Here is an 18,056-nt window from a genome sequence, read left to right as displayed (position 1 = left end):
CATTGCTATTTTCATGTTTTTGTGCATTATTTGTTGCCGTCATCATTAAACGAACAGGTTACTCATCAGTTACTCAGTACTTGAGTAGTTTTTTCACAACATACTTTTTACTTTTACTCAAGTAAATATTTGGGTGACTACTCCTTACTTTTACTTGAGTAATAAATCTCTAAAGTAACAGTACTCTTACTTGAGTACAATTTCTGGCTACTCTACCCACCTCTGCCGATATAGAAAATGACTATGGTGATATTGGAGTATACGTTCTCACGCAGTTGCTTTTAGCTGCTGGCATTACACTACAGGCGTTTCTCACTCTTTCTTGTCTCTCCTTCTCACAGACACATAAAACAAGCGCACCTTCTTACATACGTCACATGCTGCCGCGCGTGCAACATCATACGCCCTCGCCGAGCAGAGAGGTAGCGGCATGGGTAAAGTTAGCTGTGGCAGGTGGTGCAAGCGGAGCGGTGCGAGTGGTAATACGAGAAAGAGAAGGTGCCAATCTGGTAACAAATGAAGGAAGAAGAATTAATTCTAGGGATGTCCGATAATGGCTTTTTGCCGTTATCCGATATTCCGATATTGTCCAACTCTTTAATTACCGATACCGATATCAACCGATACCGATATCAACCGATATATGCAGTCGTGGAATTAACACATTATTATGCCTAATTTGGACAACCAGGTATGGTGAAGATAAGGTACTTTTTAAAAAAATTAGTAAAATAAGATAAATAAATTAAAAACATTTTCTTGAATAAAAAAGAAAGTACAACAATATAAAAACAGTTACATAGAAACTAGTAATGAATGAACATTAGTAAAATTAACTGTTAAAGGTTAGTACTATTACGGACTGTATCCCTTGCAGACTGTATTGATATATATTGATATATAATGTAGGAACCAGAATATTAATAACAGAAAGAAACAACCCTTTTGTGTGAATGAGTGTAAATGGGGGAGGGAGGTTTTTTGGGTTGGTGCACTAATTGTAAGTGTATCTTGTGTTTTTTATGTTGATTTAATAAAAAACAAAACAAAAAAAAAACAAAACAAAAAAAACGATACCGATAATTAAAAAAACGATACCGATAATTTCCGATATTACATTTTAACGCATATATCGGCCGATATTATCGGACATCTCTAATTAATTCCCAAGAAAAACAGCAGGGGGTCCGTCGTCTGGCGGTGGTTTGGCTTCAAGCGGGAAGATGTTGAACAGACAACCGTAATATGTCAAGTATGCGGCAAAAGCGTTGCTACAAAAAGTAGCGTTACTGCTAATTTGTAGCATCATTTGAAAAGTCACCCGCTAGACCTGTCTCCCATTGAAAATGTGTGGTGCATTATGAAGCCTAAAATACCACAACGGAGACTGTTGAACAACTTAAGCTGTACATCAAGCAAGAATGGGAAAGAATTCTAAGGCTGAAACGACGCGTCAACGTAGTTGACGTCATCGGTTACGTAAATACGTCGACGCCGTTTTTGTGCGTCGACGCGTCGCATAATGACGTCACACTACCGCCATGGCGAAGCGCAAAGCAGACGACCAAAGATTATTTTTGCACATTTTAGCAAATAAGCAATACTTTCACTTTTGTTGAAATGTTTACACTGTTGTTACAGAATATTTCGTTTTGCACTTTTTTGTATTGGATGTTTATCTTTATTTTTGCACATTTTAAAGCAAAATAAGCAATAATTTTACTTTTGAAATGCTTATACTATTGCAGAATATTAAGATTTGCACTGGATGTTGACTTTTATATTTGCACATTAAAAAGCAAATAAGCTACTTTTAATTTTGTTAAATGTTAAAAGTTTTAAATGTTTACATTGTTACAGAATATTTAGTCATGTTGTTGTCAATGTTGACTGAGTGGCCATACTTCTTTTTTTTTGTAAATAAAAGCCATGCCTTTTGAAAAAACGGGCCTACATTTATTTTGTCATCTTCATTTTGAATAAAAAAATAATCGGTAAAAGGAAAAATAATCTATAGATTAATCGAAAAAAATAATCTATAGATTAACCGATTAATCGAAAAAATAATCTATAGATGAATCGATAGAAAAATAATCGTTAGCTGCAGCCTTAAAGAATTCCACTTCAAAAATGTGTCTCCTCAGTTCCCAAAGGTTTACTGAGTGTTGTTAAAAGGAAAGGCCATGTAACACAGTGGTAAAAAAGTCCCTGTGACAACTTTTTTGCAATGCGTTGCTGCCATTAAATTGTAACTTAATGATTATTTGCCCCAAAAAAAAGAAGTTTCTCAGTTCGAACATTAAGTATCTTGTCTTTGCAGTCTATTCAATTGAATATAAGTTGAAAAGGATTTGCAAATCCTTGTATTCTGTTTTTATTTACCATTTACACAACGTGACAACTTCACTGCTTTTGGGGTTTTATAGAATAAAAAATTCCTACTTCTCAGAAATTGCTGAAGATGTCAGGAACCAACTAACCGCATTAAACGAGGGCCGACTGTCCGACAGGATATTTGCACACTAACTTTAGTTTCCCTCCGCTTTGACGTCATTTCCTCCTTCCGTAACAAAGACCTGTTGTCGCTTTGGAACCAGAGGAACCTGCTCCGGCGAGGCGGGGAGTGACATTGACGAGCGCCGCTCGCCGCTGGATGGATGTGTGGCGTGTAGGCTTTGCTTTGTCAGCAGGAATCTGGTGTCAACACACCCTGACCCGAGGAGGGCCAACAAAGACGGCCGTGTGTTAGTGGAACACTGCGTTCTGTTTTTACATTCATGCACGCCCTCGCCGCCTCACACGCCGCTGTAGCGTAGCGTAGTTTGTAGCGTAGCGGTGTGCGCATGCGGCGCCGCTTCTAATTGGACGCAGGGGCCATGTGGATGGAATGCGTGGCCTCAGGACTGCTTTAAAAAGGACCTCTCGCCAGGTGTAGACATGTCAAGGAGCCAAGGAGCGTTCAAAGTATGCTCGGGTTCTGATCTTGGCACGGACGCGCCGCACGTTCTCCTTGCTGGCCGCAACTCTCTGCACGCTGGCAGTTACGTAACAAGACGGAAAGCAAGAAGTGCTTCTGGGGAAAAAACTGTGTGACGCATGGAGCAGATGTCTGAAGGCTACGGAGGAAAACGTCAAGCGACTTTTTAAGCAACCTACTTTTAGGCTGCGTTCACAAACGTCATGTTTGCTTACGTTTTGACAGAGTTCATAGTGTGCCACAGGACATTGTAGAAATGAGAAATAAATACAAATAACAAATAAACACATTTAAATAATAATAATAATAATAATAATAATAAAATAATATACATAATAATTACTTTAAACATGTTTAAGCGCAAAAAAAGGCCTAATGGAACAAGAACAAGTTGAATAATGATAATAATAAAGATATTACACTGTAAAAAAAAAAAAAAAAAAAAAAAAGTCAGTAGATTTTATAATAACAAATGGCAGCTCAGTCGACAGAATTGTACTTTAAAAATTTAATAGCATCAATTTTCCACTTAAAAACAGCCACCATAGACTTTTCGGTAAAAAAAAACTGGCAGCTCATTCAGCCAAATTTTACCGTAAAAATATTAAACGTACAGTACCATTTTTCATTTTACAGTAATGCATTGTAAAAACAAGCATCATCATTTTTTACGGTTACAAACTAGCAGCTTAATTACCAGTATTTTACCATAAAGATTTAAGAGGTACCAATTTTAAATGTACAGTAATGCACTGTAAAAACACACTAGATTTTACGGCAAAAAAAATGGCCGCCGAGTCACTAGAATTTCACTGTAAAAATAACAATGGTGCAGTAATGTTTTTCAATTTAGTTATGCACTGTAAAAAAAAAAGAAAAAAAAAAAAGTCGATTTTATGGTTAAAAACTAGCATTTTTCTGTAAAAAAAAAAAAAAAAAAAAGTCAGTAGATATTACAATAAAAAAAACGGCAGCTCAGTCGACAGAATTGTACTTTAAAAATGTAATTGCATCGATTTTCCACTTAAAAATAGCCACCATAGACTTTTAGCCACCATAGACTTTTCAGTAAAAACAAACAAATTCGCAGCTCATTCGGCCAAATTTTACCGTAAAAATATTAAACGTACAGTACCATTTTTCATTTTACAGTAATGCATTGTAAAAACAAGCATCATCATTTTTTACGGTTACAAACTAGCAGCTTCATCACCTGTATTTTACCATAAAGATTTAAGAGGTACCAATTTTAAATGTACAGTAATGCACTGTAAAAACACACACACTAGATTTTACGGCAAAAAAAATGGCCGCCGAGTCACGAGAATGTCAACGTAAAAATAACAATGGTGCGGTAATGTTTTTCAATTTAGTTATGCACTGTAAAAAAAAAAAAAGAAGAAAAAAAAGTAGATTTTATGGTTAAAAACTAGCATTTTTCTGTAAAAAAAAAAAAAAAAGTCAGTATATTTTAAAATAAAAAAATGGCAGCTCAGTCGACAGAATTATACTTTAAAAATGTAATTGCATCGATTTTCCACTTAAAAACAGCCACCATAGACTTTTCGGTAAAAACAAACAAACTGGCAGCTCTTTCGGCCAAATTTTACCGTAAAAATAACAATGGTGCGGTAATGTTTTTCAATTTAGTTATGCACTGTAAAAAAAAAGAAGAAAAAAAGTAGATTTTATGGTTAAAAACTAGCATTTTTCTGTAAAAAAAAAAAAAAAAAAAAGTCAGTAGATTTTACAATAAAAAAATGGCAGCTCAGTCGACAGAATTGTACTTTAAAAATGTAATTGCATCGATTTTCCACTTAAAAACAGCCACCATAGACTTTTAGCCACCATAGACTTTTAGCCACCATAGACTTTTCGGTAAAAACAAACAAGTTCGCAGCTCATTCGGCCAAATTTTACCGTAAAAATATTAAACGTACAGTACCATTTTTCATTTTACAGTAATGCATTGTAAAAACAAGCATCATCATTTTTTACGGTTAAAAACTAGCAGTTTAATTACCAGTATTTTACCATGAAGATTTAAGAGGTACCAATTTTAAATGTACAGTAATGCACTGTAAAAACACACACACTAGATTTTACGGTTAAAAAAAATGGCCGCCGAGTGACTAGAATTTCACCGTAAAAATAACAATGGTGCGGTAATGTTTTTCAATTTAGTTATGCACTGTAAAAAAAGAAAGAAAAAAAAGTAGATTTTATGGTTAAAAACTAGCATTTTTCTGTAAAAAAAAAAAAAAAAAAGTCAGTATATTTTAAAATAAAAAAATGGCAGCTCAGTCGACAGAATTATACTTTAAAAATGTAATTGCATCGATTTTCCACTTAAAAACAGCCACCATAGACTTTTCGGTAAAAACAAACAAACTGGCAGCTCTTTCGGCCAAATTTTACCGTAAAAATATTAAACGTACAGTACCGCTTTTCATTTTACAGTAATGCATTGTAAAAACAAGCATCATCATTTTTTACGGTTACAAACTAGCAGCTTAATTACCAGTATTTTACCATAAAGATTTAAGAGGTACCAATTTTAAATGTACAGTAATGCAGTGTAAAAACACACACACTAGATTTTACGGCAAAAAAAATGGCCGCCGAGTCACTAGAATTTCACCGTAAAAATAACAATGGTGCGGTAATGTTTTTCAATTTACGGTTATGCACTGTAAAAAAAAAAAAAAAAAAAAAAAATGTAGATTTTATGGTTAAAAACTAGCATTTTTTCGGTAAAAACAAAAGTTTTAGCTTTTTCAATTTTCAGTAAGTTGGTGTAAAAACATTATAAATCTTGATGTACAGCTCAATTTTCTGCCATTAAATCTATAGGTGTATTTTTACAGTGCAGTAATAATGATATTAATAATAACATGAAATAAAACTGCCCCCGCAACCTTTGACTGTTTACTTTGAGATCCTCGCTGGAATAAAATTAGGTCTTGAAGGGAACTCTGGTCCATAAAGACATTTTGATGTGAAATATTGGGAGGTATGTCATGTAATATGTCATGAAAGCTCCTTAAAAGTTTGTTTTACAAAGTTATTGGATACATTTACGATGGAAAATACAACAAAATATGGAAATAATGTATGTTTTAAACCCAGCAGACAGCAATTAGGTTTGGAATATTTTCATGTAATAGATCATGAAATTCTTATTAAGCCATACTTTATGAATTTGTTATCTACGGTGAAGCCTCTAGTCCTGGCCTGGGCAATTATTTAGACTCGGGGCCAAATTGAGAGAAAAAAAATGTGTCTGGGGGCCGGTACATCTATTTTTAGGAACGTTAATACAAAACCTCACAATAATGTCTGATCGAATGCTAAGAACGTTATGACAGGCCGCCTTAAAAAACTGAATTTTAAATTTTTTTAACTGAAGAAGACACCCAGAATGTACATGAAAATAACTATGACGGATAAAACACTGAATATTGACAACATATGAACGTCAAACACTCTCTCGATCGACATATTTTACAATCAAGCAAAATGCAACAAACAGCGAAATATGAACGCATAGGGTAAAAAAAAAACCACCTACAATCTGATATATCTGGGGCCGTACTTATCAAGCTTCTTAGAATTACTCCTAAGAAGTCTGCTAAGAGTTGACTTAAGAGTAAATAAATTCTTCGCTGAAAGCTGCACTTAAAAGTTAGTTATCAAGCGTCTTACTCACACTTTCAGCAAAGTGTAGGACTGAATCTTAAATGTCACACTCAGAGCTGAATTACGACATTACTATGTGCCGTAAACGGAATTTTAGGTGACGTCATTTCTGTGTCCATAGAAATGACCAATCACGGAAGGGAATCCGTTGTCTAAGAATAAAGAAATATCTTGGAAATATTTAAGTGGACAATGGGAGTGTATATTTTGACAATAAACTACAAAATAATACAAAACAAACTAGTCCCCGCCGGCACTCACGCTACCGCTCCCTCTCTTCTATCGCCCACACACTCACTGACGTCACTCACCTCACGGCCACACACATACGCTACTGTCATAACATTTTCTTTCCAATTCATTAATTAGGCAACTAATTTGAAACTGGTGTGGGTGGCTCTAGATATACTAGCCCACTGCAGACACATGCAGAAATCAACAAGGAATCGAAAAGTATTAAATCTGTGACAAAAATAATATCCGCTCTGTCTAAACGATACCGTTTGATCAGCTGCTCGTCATCAAAAAAAAAAAAAACATTGTTCCGTTCCCTGAACGTTCGCGCACGTCTCTCTCGCCTCAGTACCATCCCCTGCTGGCAACTCCTAACCACTTAAGACACCTCTGAAGGTCTCTTAAATATCGATGAGAGTAGGAGTGATTCTTAGACTTAAGAACGTTGATAAAAAGCTTTTATTCTTAAGTTTGAGAGTAGGACTAAATTTCGCAAATTCTCAGGACTTAAGTGTAAAATGGCACTCTAAGAAGCTTGATAAGTACGGCCCCAGATCTAAGTTTTAGAACTTTGTTGTGAAAAAATCTCCTTCCGCGTCTGTCCCTGACACCCGCATTTCAGGCTGGCCGTGCTGGAAACACTCTGTGGAAACGCTCCCCACCTACACTGCTTGGTACCTCGTCTGATCTGCTGTGACTTGGATTACACAAATACAAAGCTGGGCCAATATTTTGACTCGGGGGGCCACATTGAGACAAAAAAATGTGTCTGGGGGCCAAAGTGTATGTGTGTATAAATTATATATACACATTTAGCTGTAAAAATCTGCTGTGTTTGGGTCCCTTTTTGTCCAGGAACACTAATACCAAAAGTCACAATGTCCGATAGAGTTCTAAAAGAAGTTATGACAGACCAACTCAAAAAAACGGAATGGAATTTTACAATTTTTTACTAAATGGGACACCCAAAATGTACATAAAAATAAAGAAAGTGTGATTTACAATATTAACTATGAACCATAAAACACTGAATATTAACAACATATCAACATATTTTACTCCTCCATAGTTGTGTATCTTTTACAATCAAGCAAAAACACAAAAATATGAATGCAAAGTGTAATAAACACCTACAATATGATATATTATCATTTTTATGCAGACATTTGTTGTAAAAATCTGCTTCCGCATCTGTTTTCGGGCTGGCTGCTCTGAAAACAAGCCCCGCCCACTCTGCTTTGTTCCTGGTCTGAGCTGCTGTGACCTAGATTACCGTAATAACTCCTATAACACTCAAAAGCGCAGATTTCAACCATTGAAATACTTTCTATAGTTCAAGACTTACGGTCATTTAAAAACATCACTGCACATCATAAACTTTTGATGTTAAAGGTCTAAAAAAATTATGTAGAACTTCCGGCGGGCCGGACTGAAAATCTTAATGGGCCGCGGGCCGTATTTTGCTCAGGTCTGCCATAATAACTAATTAGATTACCGTAGTAACTAGTATATCATGCAAAAGAGCAGATTCCAACCATTGAAATACTTTGTATAGTTGAAGACTTACGATCGTTAGAAAACATCACTGCACATCATAATGGAAGCTACACTTTCCCTCTTAAAGATCTAAGAAAATTATTTGGGAATGTCAGGCGGGCCAGATTGAAAAACATACACTACCGTTCAAAAGATTGGGGTCACATTGAAATGTCCTTATTTTTGAAGGAAAAGCACTGTACTTTTCAATGAAGATAACTTTAAACTAGTCTTAACTTTAAAGAAATACACTCTATACATTGCTAATGTGGTAAATGACTATTCTAGCTGCAAATGTCTGGTTTTTGGTGCAATATCTACATAGGTGTATAGAGGCCCATTTCCAGCAACTATCACTCCAGTGTTCTAATGGTACAATGTGTTTGCTCATTGGCTCAGAAGGCTAATTGATGATTAGAAAACCCTTGTGCAATCATGTTCACACATCTGAAAACAGTTTAGCTCGTTACAGAAGCTACAAAACTGACCTTCCTTTGAGCAGATTGAGTTTCTGGAGCATCACATTTGTGGGGTCAATTAAACGCTCAAAATGGCCAGAAAAAGAGAACTTTCATCTGAAACTCGACAGTCTATTCTTGTTCTTAGAAATGAAGGCTATTCCACAAAATTGTTTGGGTGACCCCAAACTTTTGAACGGTAGTGTAATTTGCCCAGATCTGGCATAGTCACAGGACAAAAATAGCAGTGCAAACGTTGGTGCCGAATGATTAGTTTTGACATTTAAAGGTATTGGAACGAGAGTACCGAACCAAATGAAGGTGAAACTGCTTCAAATGCTTTGCAAACTGCTCACTTTTGATTGACACTGTCAGACAAGTATTAATGAACAAAATATTCATTATCTTCTTTGTAGTTGTTCTCAACAATGACCACCAATAGGTCTCAAAGGAAGTTTGTTGAATGTTGGAATATATACATATATTTTTTTAATTGTATTTATTTTTGTCCTGTCCAGCTTCTCAGGCAAATCATATAGTTGATGTAGACGCCCATATCGGCTGTTCAGATTTACTTTACAAAAGAGAAGTGTGGGATACTTCTCTTGTTGCCTTATTTGGATTTGACTTTATTAAATGTATTTATATTATCATTTGGTGCAGCCGGGCCGGAGCAGGAGGGGATGGAAAGAGGAAAAAAAGGAAGACAGAAGGGGAAATTGTGGGGACAAGAGGGGGATTAGACAGAGAGACAAAAACAACAACAACAATAGAGCAACATCAGCAAATAGAATATGGACAAATATGATGGTAAAAGTGATAGCGAAGAAGCAGTTAGTACAACAAATATTAATACAGAAATGACAATGAGCATTATTACTAGGGTTGCGAATCTTTGGGTGTCCCACGATTCGATTCAATATCGATTATTGGGGTCACGATTCGATTATAAATCGATTTTTTCCGATTCAACGCGATTCTCGATTCAAAAACGATATTTTTCCGATTCAAAAGGTATCTCTATTCATTCAATACATAGGATTTCAGCAGGATCTATCCCAGTCTGCTGACATGCAAGCATTGATTGATTGATTGATTGAGACTTTTATTAGTAGGTTGCACAGTGAAGTACATATTCCGTACAATTGACCACTAAATGGTAACACCCGAATAAGTTTTTCAACTTGTTTAAGTCGGGGTCCACTTAAATTGATTCATGATACAGATATATACTATCCGATATACACTATCATCATAATACAGTCATCACACAAGATAATCACATTGAATTATTTACATTATTTACAATCAGGGGTGTGGAGGGTGGGGGGGTAGGATATGGACAGCAAGTAGTGGACATAGAGAGAGAGAGAGAGAGAGAGAGAGAGAGAGAGAGAGAGGGAGAGAGAGAGAGAGAGAGAGAGATCAGAAGGCATAAGAAAAAGTATCTGCATTTGATTGTTTACATTTGATTATTAGCAATCCGGGGAGGGTGTTAGTTTAGGGTTGTAGCTGCCTGGAGGTGTTCTTTTAGTGCGGTTTTGAAGGAGGATAGAGATGCCCTTTCTTTTACACCTGTTGGGAGCGCATTCCACATTGATGTGGCATAGAAAGAGAATGAGTTAAGACCTTTGTTAGTTCGGAATCTGGGTTTAACGTGGTTAGTGGAGCTCCCCCTGGTGTTGTGGTTATGGCGGTCATTTACATTAAGGAAGTAGTTTGACATGTACTTCGGTATCAGGGAGGTGTAGTGGATTTTATAGACTAGGCTCAGTGCAAGTTGTTTTACTCTGTCCTCCACCTTGAGCCAGCCCACTTTGGAGAAGTGCGTAGGAGTGAGGTGGGATCTGGGGTGGAGGTCTAGAAGTAATCTGACTAGCTTGTTCTGGGATGTTTGGAGTTTAGAGTAGTAGATTTTTGTAACAAGCTTTTATAATTGTAAAGGACAATGTTTTATCAACTGATTGCAATAATGTACATTTGTTTTAACTATTAAATGAACCAAAAATATGACTTATTTTATCTTTGTGAAAATTGGACACAAGTGTGTTGTCAAGCTTATGAGATGCGATGCAAGTGTAAGCCACTGTCACACTATTGTTCTTCTTTTTTTTTTTAAATAAATGTCTAATGATAATGTCAATGAGGGATTTTTAATCACTGCTATGTTGAAATTGTACACTACTATTGATACTGTTGTAGATAATATTCATTTTTGCTTCACTACTTTTGGTTTGTTCTGTGTGGTGTTTGTGTCTCCTCTCAATTGCTCTGTTTATTTGCAGTTCTGAGCGTTGCTGGGTCGGGTTTGCTTTTGGAATTGGATTGCATTGTTATGGTATTGCTGTGTATTGTTTTGTTGGATTGATTCATTTAAATTTTAAAAAAATTTAAAATAAAAAATAATAAAAAATTTTGAAAACTGAGAATCGATACTGAATCGCACAACGTGAGAATCGCGATTTGAATTCGAATCGATTTTTTCCCACACCCCTAACTATTACACTACAAATGGAGCAATACAAATACCATAGAAATATCGCTATTGATAATGAACAATACCATAATTTACCTCTATTATCAACAATACGGTTGTTCAAATGCAACAATACATATACGTAATGATAACTAGAGATACAAAAGAATGCAGACAAATGGAGGGGGAAGAAAGAGAAGCAACCTATATTAACCTTGTAGATTGTTATAGTACCAATAGGACCCATGACTGCTGCGCCAGGTCCACTCCTAACCACATTGTGAAGTATGCGGACGACCACGACAGTAGTGGGCCTCATCTGTGACAACAATGACATGGACTACAGGGAGGAGGTGAAACATCTGGTTGACTGGTGCGGAACCAACAACCTGGTCCTGAATGTCAACAAGACCAAGGAGATCATTGTTGACTCCAGGAAGCACCAGTCCAGCCACGCTCCACTCTACAGCGGTGGAGATGGTAAGAAGCACCAAGTTCCTGGGGTGCAGATAACTGACAATATAACCTGGTCCCTACACACCGGAGCTCTTGTAAAAAGAGCTCAGCAGCACATGCACTTTTTGCGTGGGATGAAAAGAGCACAGCTCCCTCCCCCCATTCTCAGCACATTCGACAGAGGCACTATAGAGAGCCTGCTGACCAACTGCATCTCTGTCTGGACTGGAGCCTGCAGTGCCTCAGACTGGAAGTCTCTCCAGAGAGTGGTGAGGACGGCGGAAAAGATCATCAGGACTCCTCTTCCTCCTATCCAGGAGATGGCAAAAAGCCGCCGCCTGACCAGGGCTCAGAAAATCTGCAAAGACTCCTCCCACCCCCCACCAAGGACTGTTTTCACTGCTGGACTCTAGAAAGAGGTTCCGCAGCCTCCGAAGCAGAACTCCAGGTTCTGTAACAGCTTCTTCCTCAGGCCGTAAGACTCTTGAACGCATCATAATTAAATTCAGTACAAAGTACAAAGAAGAAGAATTATGAGAAATACTTCTAACCTTATTAAAAATAAGATATTCTTCATCTCAGTATGTTAATAATGACCTGAATTAATTAATTACATACTATAAAACTGTTGTGTATACTAATTCATAGATGTTATTTTATTATATAAAAAGGTCAGTAAATGATTCTATATCATTGTAAACGCTTTGAAGTGGGAAAGGGGTAGGATTAAATAAGCTTTGCTTCTTCCTACTCCTTTTCGGGCCATGACGTAAAATGAAATGATATGAAATTGTGTGACGTATTAAGATGTAAGTGTGTTCATGTTCGAAATAAACTAAAGAAAGAAAGAAAGAAATTATCCCCCCCAAAATGGATTGACTCGCTGGAATAAAAAGACAATATAACATTCATCCATAAACGTGGACGCATGTGAAAAAGTGCAATATATTTATCTGTACAGTAATCTATTTATTTATTTATTTATATATATATATTTATTTATTTATTTATATATGCACCTTATTGATTTTTTATCCTGCACTACCATGAGCTTATGTAACGAAATTTCGTTCTTATCTGTGCTGTAAACAGGGGCGTCACTAGCTTTAAGGACAGGGGGGCTTAGCCCCCAGGAGATGCACAGGATGCAAACGAACGTAGCGCGCAAGAGCACAAAACTTCACAAACAGCTAATAAAGACTTAGAAATTAATCATTGTTATTATTATTATTTCAGTGGGTTTATTTTCAATGTGTGTTCAGTACAACAACAAACATGGGTTTGCACAGTGACATTTTGTTTACAGCATCAACAAGAAACAATTACTCGCATGATCCGTCAAGATACACTGATACACAATGAAAGTGGTGGCATTAGCCTCTATGTTATTCCATTCACAACAAAGAGGCTAATGCCACCACTTTAGCTCACAATACAATAATTGTTTGTTCCCAAATATTCTGAAGTTGCACAGATTACATTTGGGCACATATGTGATGGTTGTAAATTCAAGCCCCTGGAAATATTACTTAATTACTTGAATTAAAGTAATATCTGGATCGGGGATAATTTGGCTTGTTTACAATATATTTATATATATATACAGTATATTATGCAAGCCGTTAAGGAACTTAAATTAAGTCTGAATAGAAATGAGAAACTTGTATATATACTGTAAAAAAGAAAGACTTAAGAGTCCATCTGCTGATCTGAAAAAGAGCCAAAGCTGTCAAAGAGCTGAGGGACATCTTCAAAGTGCAATGCTGAAACAAATAATGCAAACAATAAAATGTAACGCCCAGGGCTTGAGATTAACATAGTCCCGTCGTCCCGGGGACGGTAAAAAAATGCACGGGACGAAATTAAACGCTCCCCGGGACGACGGCTTTTAACCATTTTTTTCTTTTCTTTTTATGCATTTATTCATTTTACATTTTTATATTAAATGTCTTGGTTTTTCCACCCTCTGAAAATCCTATGAAAATGTTTAACAAGCCATCCTATAATAATACAACAGCTATTAATGTAACAATACAATAAAACAAATATATTTAATTATGTTTTTTTCATTATTTTAACAATAGGCTAATGCAGGGGTCTCCAATGCGGTGCCCGCGGGCACCAGGTAGCCCGTAAGGACGAGATGAGTAGCCCGCCGGCCTGTTCTAAAAATAGCTCAAATAGCAGCACTTACCAGTGAGCTGCATCTATTTTTTAAATTTTATTTATTTACCAGCAAGCTGGTCTCGCTTTGCCCAACATTTTTAATTCTAAGAGAGACAAAACTTGAATAGAATTTGAAAATCCAAGAAAATATTTTAAAGACTTGGTCTTCACTTGTTTAAATAAATTCATTATTTTTTTTACTTTGCTTCTCATAACTTTCAGAAAGACAATTTTAGAGAAAAAATACAACCTTAAAAATTATTTTAGGATTTTTAAACACATATACCTTTTTGCCTTTTGAATTCCTTCCTCTTCTTTCCTGACAATTTAAATCAATGTTCAAGTAAATTTATTTTTTTTATTGTAAAGAATAACAAATACATTTTAATTTAATTCTTCATTTTAGCTTCTGTTTTTTCGACAAAGAATATTTGTGAAATATTTCTTCAAACTTATTATGATTAAAATTCAAAAAAAATATTCTGGCAAATCTAGAAAATCTGTAGAATCAAATTTAAATCCTATTTCAAGGTCTTTTGAATTTCTTTTAAAATTTTTGTTCTGGAAAATCTAGAAGAAATAATGATTTGTCTTTGTTAGAAATATAGCTTGGTCCAATTTGTTATATATTCTAACAAAGTGTAGATTGGATTTTAACCTATTTAAAACATGTCATCAAAATTTTAAAATTAATCTTAATCAGGAAAAATTACTAATGTATTGTAATTCGTGTTTTCTTCTCTTTTCAACTGTTCAATTAAGTGTAAATATCATTAAATATTAATAATAACATAGAGTTAAAGGTAAATTGAGCAAATTGGCTATTTCTGGCAATTTATTTAAGTGTGTATCAAACTGGTAGCCCTTCGCATTAATCAGTACCCAAGAAGTAGCTCTTGGTTTCAAAAAGGTTGGTGACCCCTGGGCTAATGTATATTACTTTGTATAGATTCTACAAGAAACACAAAACTTAAAAACTAAATTATTTACAATTGCAGACACAAGGTTCTTGTTCTGCAGTGCTGTGTGCTAATGTGCTTCGTACACCTGCAGGACCGCAAGCAAGGTTGCAGAAAAAATGCGGACTGGATTTTGAGTGATGTGGGCATTTTCTATATGAACAAGTGGAATAGATTGGATACCGACGCACTAAAGGGGCTCTCTACCTCACGCTATAAGTGAGGGGAAACTGAGTGAATAACGACAGGTTATATGATTATTTATTTTAACTCATATTCGGGCCACTTTATAATGAATATGTCGGCATGTATTTGCAAAAAAAAAAAAAAAAAAAAAAAAATTTTTTTTTTTTTTAAAAACACCAAATTATTTAGGGGGGCTTAAGAACATTTTAGGGGGGCTTGAGCCCCCCTAAAATAGGCCTAACAACGCCAATAGCTGTAAAGTTCAAATTTGAATGACAATAAAAAGGAAGTCTAAGTCCAAGCTAGGATAGAATATATTTTAGTCAACAAACAAGAAGCACAAATGCATGTGAAGAAAAAGGAGGAGGTGGTCCTTGCATCCTGGACCTCAAGGCTCAACTTGTGCATGGAGTGCAAGGCACACACACACACACACACACACACTCTCTCTCTCTCTCTCTCTCTCTCTCTCTCTCTTGTATTTGTTACCTTCTTGAGACCTGAGAAAAATGCCTCCCTCTTTAGGACCAGCCTTTCTAGATATATAAAGATGTGTATTTACAACATTAATAATATATACATACTATGCAAATATAAAAAAGCTTGTCGTGAAAAATGAGTTGGAATTTCACAAGAAAAAGGTCACAATTTCACAAGAAAAACTTAGAATTTCGGCAGTATTATAATAAAAGTCGTCATTTTACTCAAAATGTTACAAAAAAAACCGGAACATTTGTGCAATGTTATGATAGAAGTTGGAATTTCACTCGACAAAAGTCACAATTTTATAAGAAAACTTTAACATTTTGGCAATATTATAATAATCGGAATTTTGCTTGGCAAAATGATGACAAAAGTCATGATTTTACTTAAACAATGTCACTATTTTACAAGAACAACAAAAAAATTGGCAATATTGTGATAAAAGTCCGAATTTTATATGACAAATGTCACCGTTTTGCCTTAAAAAGCAATCATTTTACATTAAAAAAAAGTAATAATTCCACAAGAAAATATTGCAATATTACAGAAAGAATATGAGAAATTGTTCCCAATTTTATAAGACAGAAGTCGACACACTGTGAGAAAAAGACTGATTTTAGTTCTCTTTTTTTTTTTTTTTACAAGAAAAGCTAAAAATGTTGGCAATTTTATGGAAAGAGTCGTAATTTTACTCGACAAAAGTCACAATTTTATAAGAAAACTTTAAAATTTCGGCAATACTATAATAATAATTGGAACTTTACTCTGCGAAATGACACACACACACACACACACACACACACACACACACACACACACACACACACACACACACACACACACACACACACACACACACACACACACACACACACACACACCACTTGCAAAGTAAATATAAAGAAGGATAAAGACTTACATTAGTGTAGAGACCACAGTCCATGTCCGCAGCCTCGGACAGCTCGCTGAGGTTCCGGTCCCAATGCATGAAGGCTTCGGTGGAGTCCAGGATCTCCATGGTCCTGCTGGGTCCTCCTCCGGCACAACAAACAAGAAAAGTTCTTCCGCGGTAAACTTTTTGCTGCAACGGGAAGCCGACAGCACAAATTGCGTTAATGGAGCAAGAACACCCGGGTGCTTTTGTTGATCATCTCCTTTTGACGTCTTCAACATCAACACACACTTTTCCTGCCGTTTGTCCTTCCTTGTCTCTCCTCCTCTTCTTCTTCTTCCTCACGGACCAGACCGACTGGAATGTGTGGGCGGGGTCACGCCGAGCGAGAAAGTGCGACATCGACCATCAAAACTGTTTAAAAGGAGGTCTTAGTCTTATCTAACTTACATCCAAAGTGAGACACACAAGTTACTTTTAGTGTTTAGTTAGTTCCAGCTGTTTGTTAAACTCCTGCAAATATGTAGAGATATTGGAGCGTTTCCGGTTTCAAATACAAGCCTTCACGAAACCTTCATTTCGCGACGCGACGAAGCAGTCTTTTACGGATAAAAAAAGTGAACTTAACACGAACATAACGTTGATTAGTCTACTTTAAATGACAAATTGGGAGTAAATCGTATTTAAATGTCGCCAATCGAAGCTCTTGTTTATCAAAGTACCGGTCTGATCTGGAAGGACCTTAAGACGGACAGACGAACCAGCCAATGAGGAGAGAGTTTGCCATTTTCCTCCAGCCAATGAGGGGAGGCCAAGAATACTAGTTGACGATAGCCCGCCTCCTCTAGTGAAAGTATTAAGTAGCAGCTCTGTCGCGGATAAACGTTTTAATTGTGCAAAAATGTGTGGATTTTGTCAACGCTTGGGGATAATGTCAAAAAAATTAAATGGTTCAGAAATACCGTTTACGGAAAATAAAGCAGAACACGTTTTGATAAATTAAACCAGAAACAACATTGCTTAGTAACAACTTGGATTTTCTTAACAGAACAGATAAGCGCCGAAATGTTGCACATCCATCCATCCATTTTCTACCGCTTGTCCCTTTTGGGGTCGCGGGGGGTGCTGGAGCCTATCTCAGCTGCTTTCGGGCGGAAGGCGGGGTACACCCTGGACAAGTCGCCACCTCACCGCAGGGCCAACACAGATAGACAGACAACATTCACACTAGGGCCAATTTAGTGTTGCCAATCAACCTATCCCCAGGTGCATGTTTTTGGAGGTGGGAGGAAGCCGGGGTGCCCGGGGGGAACATGCAAACTCCACGCAGAAAGATCCCGAGCCCGGGATTGAACTCAGGACCTTCGTATTGTGAGGCACATGCACTAACCCCTGTTGCACCGTGCTGCCCTATTTGTTGCACATAATCATTAAAATGTTAATGACAAAAATGTTTACCCTTTTCAAACTTCAGATTCACCAACTACTATAAGAGTTATTTAATGAATGTGTTTGATGCCATATTTAAGAACAA

The 18,056-nt window shown here is 36.4% G+C and overlaps 1 protein-coding gene across 1 annotated transcript in view; it reads right to left on the bottom strand.

Moving 5' to 3' along the window:
• The window catches only part of creb3l2 (cAMP responsive element binding protein 3-like 2), a 64,657-nt gene extending 46,659 nt beyond the window's left edge, over nucleotides 1-17,998 (bottom strand). The window contains exons 1-2 of the mRNA XM_062066435.1: nucleotides 16,814-17,998; nucleotides 16,550-16,711 (exon numbers count right to left, since the gene is read on the bottom strand). Of these exons, the coding sequence (XP_061922419.1) occupies nucleotides 16,550-16,711; nucleotides 16,814-16,924 (273 nt within the window). The 5' untranslated portion in view covers nucleotides 16,925-17,998. The remainder of the gene's footprint in view (nucleotides 1-16,549; nucleotides 16,712-16,813) is intronic.
• Nucleotides 17,999-18,056: the final 58 nt, after the last annotated feature.

This window comes from Entelurus aequoreus, linkage group LG12 (assembly GCF_033978785.1).
Source record: "Entelurus aequoreus isolate RoL-2023_Sb linkage group LG12, RoL_Eaeq_v1.1, whole genome shotgun sequence".
In the NCBI taxonomy this organism is placed as follows: Eukaryota; Metazoa; Chordata; class Actinopteri; order Syngnathiformes; family Syngnathidae; genus Entelurus; species Entelurus aequoreus.
The sequence above is the reverse complement of the archived record's forward strand: the minus strand, read 5'-3'. Positions and strand labels throughout refer to the sequence as shown.